Genomic DNA, 6,189 nt, shown 5'->3' on the forward strand with positions numbered 1-6,189 from the left:
ATTATGCATCAGATATGTCTCGTTGAATTATTGGGGTGTACTACTGATATATGCATGCTCGGATATTATACGATTACGGTATGCTGGTATCACATCAAATAGTTGTAATAACTGCAAAATAAATCTTTGTACACGTATGCGTTTCACTTATGTTACATTTTTTATTATATTTTTTAACAAATTAAATAATAGTGAAATCATTTTACAGACATTTTTTTACTTTTGTGTGTGTGTGTGTGTATGTGTGTGTGTGTGTGTATGTGTGTATGTGTGTGTGTGTATTTATTTATAGGATAATTATATGTATTTATAGGAATGGAAATTGCACGATACTAAAAATTTGCTTACGTACTTTACTATATTCATAGCCATGTCATGCAACATTTTTATATTTTGTTATATTGCTGAAATCCTCACGGACCAGGTAGTTGCATCGTATATACGTATACATATTTGTATATAAATTTTTTTCTCTTTTATTATAATAGTCTAAAATAAAATTATGACGTAAAAACATATCAAATAAAGTTTGTATAGTGTCAAAAAATAGGAGAAATGGCATATATGACAGAGTGGTACCGATTACATCATAAAATTGCGATCGACCTAATTCTAATAATTTCAAGATCAAATGCCATTATTAAGATAACCGCCGGTAAAATGGTTCAGTTATCTATTGCAACTTTTGGAGATGTAAGTTTATTTAAATATTATATTAACATTTTTTTATCAACAAAATTTGATTTATTTTTTTAAACTTCCATAAAATTTTTTTTAAATTTTACCACTCTTATATGTAACTTTTATATATAAACTTTTAATTATTTATATGTCTTAATGTTTATTATATTGGATATTTATATTGGATATTAATATTAAATTTTATATTGCTTATAATTTGTTAATATTCTAATACATGCGCCTAGAAAGATCTAAAAATTATTACATAAAAAATCCGCAATGATCATTAAGATGGATCTATTAACTATAATTGTTTCAGGTTATGAAAACATCATTTGCGTATTTAAATATACTCAGAACAGTAGCGACATAACAAAATGTAGATGTATATGACATAAAAGCTCCAGATAACAAATATTCAAATTATAATGAATAATCAATGTAGTGATATAACTGATTCTATGGTTAATAAGTATATTTTTTTTTCTCAATAATGTTATGCAATATATTCCATTTTATGTTTTGTCTTATTAATAATGATATATTTTGATGTGTGTAACAAACAAAATAATACAACATATAACTTTTAACAACTAAAGTGTAAAATATAAACTATTAAAAGAAGTCACACTTTTGCCTAATGTAATTTATATTAAGAATACTCGTTAAACAAAAATAAATATAAATTTGATTACTTTGTTGATCATGCTATCCTATGAATTATGTTTAGATGATTCATAAAATTCATGTGATTTCATGCAAGTAGTAGCTATAAGTATCGATTATACTCTGTCTCAGCTGGCGTGCAATTTTGTTCGCTCTCCTTCAGGAACTCGAACCGAAATTTCACTTCGGTCAGAAGTTGTATTCAATTTTCAGTTTCGGTTTCGATTCCGGTCCTTTTACCGGATAACAATTTTGGTCTTTTTCGGTCTTTTTCGATTCCATATCGAAAAAATCCGAAATCCAAGTGGTTTCAACTCTTTTATCGATAACGGTGACTATAACCGTTTAAATTTCAATTTTTTTTTGTTACGATTGTGGGTGTATGATTATCTAGAAAAAGATAATATAATAAGTATAAATTGCATGTAAAAATTCACATTTATTGGAAAGGAACATTTTTTAAAAGGGTGTTTGAGAGCCGATTTTAAAGGTATTTTTTGTGAATTTTTTTAATGAATAAAAATTTAGTGTATTTTTTATCACTAAAGATATCGCAAAAAGTAATATAAAATGGCATAACTTTATTTTAAACATATAATATGCATAAAACTTATTGAAATGCAAAATTAATTATTAAACATTTAATTATTAAACATTTTAGGTAATTAAAATGTCGGTCGCATATTTAAATATGCCTCGAACTTTGACTATGTAAATGCTGTGAATCTAAATGGTAAAATATGAATATTTGTAATATTCTCTATTTAGATATATTAAATATATAAAGTTTTTCGTATAGAAATTGTATGTTTCATATATATATTTAATACAAATTTAATCTACACACATATAAACATATATGATAACGGATGCATCAACGAATGATAGAAATTAGAGAAAATTAATATGAGTATAAACTTTATGCTTAGATTCTGTATTATGTAGTAGAGGTGATAATGAATACGCATAGAATTAATGTCTCGATGTAGATAATAATAATTCAGTTCACTGTATGGAAAGCTTTATCAGTGTGAGTTAAGTTATAGAAAATTCATTCTATTATTTGATTATGATTAAAAATTAGAAATAAAAATTAATATTTTATTGATTATTATTATAACTTTTTGTTTCTAGGTTTTATATATTTCATTGCCAATCAGGAACTTTTCTACTGGATATAAAATTGATTTATCATCAGCTATAATCATGTAAGTACTATATCATATCATATTAAAAAATAAATCAGAATTTTATATCTTAATAATTTTATATCTTATTAATAGTACTAGAAATATGATAAAATATAATTTTCTTACAAGAAAACAAAAATATAATAAAATAAAATTCCAATCAATAAATATCTTCTATCAATACTACATATCTAAGTTAATCATAGATATCATATTAATGTTTTCAATTATTTAAAAAAAAATATATTATCAAATTATTTTTCACTTTTACTTAAATATGTTCACAACGAGGAAATATTATTTGAAGTATAGCAATCTTCGTGCTAAATGTAACTCATTACTAAATTTTTGGAATATGTATCATAAAATACAAATGTTACCTGTATCCAGCTGAATCGCTGGATAATGAAGTCGACTGTCTGACTAGAGTTATCAATATTTTATGTATAGAAAAATTCGTATATATTTTCTGATAAATGTAATTTGTATCGCTTTACTCAGTTTCTTCTTTATATCCTTTGTCATGCATATGATACTTTAAATGAATAATACGAATCATTTGTGCGAGTTTTTATATAACTATAATGGTTGTGATAAACTATTCTTCATTAATCATATGCGAGAACGACATCCGCAGTTTTATTTTAAACATATCGAAAAAGACTGGATAAATATTCGATATTATGAGAATTGGATTATAAAAAAATCTGGTCGGCGCTTGGCGGTAACCTGCGCGTTACGTTCTTCATGTACAGCAGTGTTATTTTTTATTAACTTATTCTGCCATTGAATGCTGACAAAAATACGGATGAAAACTCAATATATTAGCCATTAATAAATCCGATTGCCAAGATGATTGTCGACGCATGATATAGTCCCATCAATAAAATTTTCTTTTTTGAAAGCAGTTTCTATACTATATATAGAGTTTCCTCGAGCATTTTATCTTTGCCAGTGCAAGAAGCTTAGCTACCATATTCGCGATGCATGCCTGTGATCTTTGAAAATCTTAATACAGGATCAAATACTTGATGGACGGACGGGAAGGTATATGATAACATGGATGAAAGATTGTCAATGATCGTGCAACGATACATTCGAATTTTACAGTGAGTTATTTCTTACTAGCATCGCCAATGTTTCTTGTATCCAACATATATATATATATATCTATTATGTGCTTCAATTTAATTTTAATTGTTTAAGAACATTTAACAAAATCATACTTTTCCTGTGAAATATTTTTTACACGATAATGTTATCTTCCAATTTTATATCGTTAATAAACACGGTACTGCGTGAAATATCTATATTGAAAATTATAATTAAATATATATATTAAACATATGTTTTCTTGAATATCGTATAAATGCATATCGTATAAAAGTATGTACATATTTCACTAAGTGTATTGCAATTTCGAAGCAATATTAGAAATCAGTGTTTACGCGTTCTCGAATAGATCTTCACATTACAGGAATTGGAAACTAGATAGCCTATGAACCTTATAACATTTATTGTTCTGCTTACATCTGTTATGTTTACTATTTTTATTATTCTGCTACTATTTTTATTACTTACTATTTTATTACATTAACGAGCCTGTAACAGAAAAGATAAAAAAACTCATCCGCAATTGTGATAAATTTAATGTTTTACCCCGGACCTACAATAAAGTTCTAAGCCTTAAATCATAAGAAATGGACAAATCATAGTCTTTCTTGAATTCGATTGTAATTAATCAATTTCTTACGACTTAAGGCTTAAAACACCTATTGTAGATCCGGGGATACGTACTTTGTACGCATAGTATATTCACAGTATACTTTCACAATATACTTTTACAGTAGTAAAAATATTATAAATTTAATAATAAATTTATAAAATTTAGAATTCATTGTAGAAAGTAGCTCCTAGCAGCGTAAGTCTAGTCATGTTTCAAATAAAAGAAATGAGAAAAGCAATCTTGTAAACAGTGCAAAAAAGTCAGTGAAGTATTGATCGATTGGCATCGTCTGGAAAAAAGGATCTTGCACTCCTATGGACAATTACGATAATAAATATTTAGTCATATCGTTCAATAATATTTTGAATAAAGCTTTACATAAAAAATATATAAAATGTTTATTTAACATTTAAAAAAGTTAGTAATAATAAATATTTATCACGTAAATATTCTGTGCTTCTGGGTATGAATTACATATCATTTGTCCGATTGATAGATGAGTATCCATCATCTTCAACATGCGTACACTGATATAATATTCAAAATAAATAATTTTAGTTTATCTTTTGCATATTTCCCATTATAATTTTTCTTAGTATCGCTCGTGATAAAATTAAGCAAAATCAAAAATATTGAAATTTTATGTTCGCATTTTGTTTACTATTTAGACTAAATGCATAGACAAATTTCAACATAAATGATCTAAAACTTTTCAATTTAAAAAAATAAATATTTTTAATGTTATTCTAATATTAAAATGCAATTTTATTTTATTATATTATAATTTTTTTATAATTTGAAAAATATATTATAAATAAAAAAACCATTTGTTTCCATTAAAAAAAAATATTGTATTAATATTTTTAATATTTTTATCTTCATACGACTTGTACAAGCACTACGAAATATGTACATGTATGTAATCCTATTTTCTTATCCGCGTATAATAATATCTTATATGTAAGAAAAAACCGATTGCAATCTATCCAGATAAGTTGCAAAAAATATCTACGCGAGAAACGCAATTCATTCCGTTCATAATTCAGAGTTCAACGATAGAGAGATACACGTACTCGCTATTAAATGTTATTTGTATCGGTTTGATTAGCTTCCTCGTCGTATTTGCTATCATCTACATAGTGTGTCTACAGTTTTGAAATGGATAATGGATATCTTAAATGGATATCTTTAAACTCTTCAGAGCGTTGAGTTTCTGCATATTGGCTATCATGAAATATTTTTCATTGATTTTTCATGAAGATGTTCGCAATAATATCAAGGATATTGAGAGTGACTGAATAAATAAATAAGTATTACAGTGATCAGATCATGATGATTAGGAGCGTGAATTTGACCAGCACTTCATGGCACTAATTTGTATGTTCTTGTACGGCGGTGCTGTTTTTTTCTATCTTACCCTACCGTTCAGTGTCAGCAAAATTACAGAAGATAAGGGTAATCTGACATCAGTCACTAGTGTATCCAGTTGCCAGGATGATTATCAATGTACGACACCGGTGAACATTCGGATCGGGAACATCACAATAACTACCATAAGGTCACGCGATAAAAGTTGGCTATCATCGTGGAGCAATATCTCCGTCTGTACTGAGGTAATATTTACACACTGTAGAAAATATATTTCACTGTTTTGAAAATATATTTGATTTTTTATTTATATTTCCATCAAAATTCAAATGAGTGGAATGAAATTATAATATTTAAATCGCCGATTCAGCAATTCGTTAAAAAAATATTCTTTTTATTTTTATTGTAATTTTTATTTTAACTGGTTTTGTAGTTAGAACTTTCAAAATTTTGTTTAAATTTCTATGCTGTAGAGAAGTTACACATAACAAAAAAGGATATTAGAAAATGTAATAGTATATTATTATATTATTATATTATTATATTATTTTATAATCG

The 6,189-nt window shown here is 26.2% G+C and overlaps 1 protein-coding gene across 1 annotated transcript in view; it reads left to right on the plus strand.

The window, feature by feature from the left end:
- LOC108685922 overlaps positions 1 to 1,054 on the plus strand; it is a 2,218-nt gene extending 1,164 nt beyond the window's left edge. Inside the window, 4 exon segments of the mRNA XM_018190937.1 lie at positions 1 to 78; positions 314 to 424; positions 538 to 693; positions 1,001 to 1,054. Coding sequence (XP_018046426.1) covers positions 1 to 78; positions 314 to 424; positions 538 to 693; positions 1,001 to 1,054 — 399 coding nt within the window.
- The last annotated feature ends 5,135 nt before the right edge of the window (positions 1,055 to 6,189 follow it).

Source organism: Atta colombica, unplaced genomic scaffold (assembly GCF_001594045.1).
Source record: "Atta colombica isolate Treedump-2 unplaced genomic scaffold, Acol1.0 scaffold162, whole genome shotgun sequence".
NCBI classification, from domain to species: domain Eukaryota; kingdom Metazoa; phylum Arthropoda; class Insecta; order Hymenoptera; family Formicidae; genus Atta; species Atta colombica.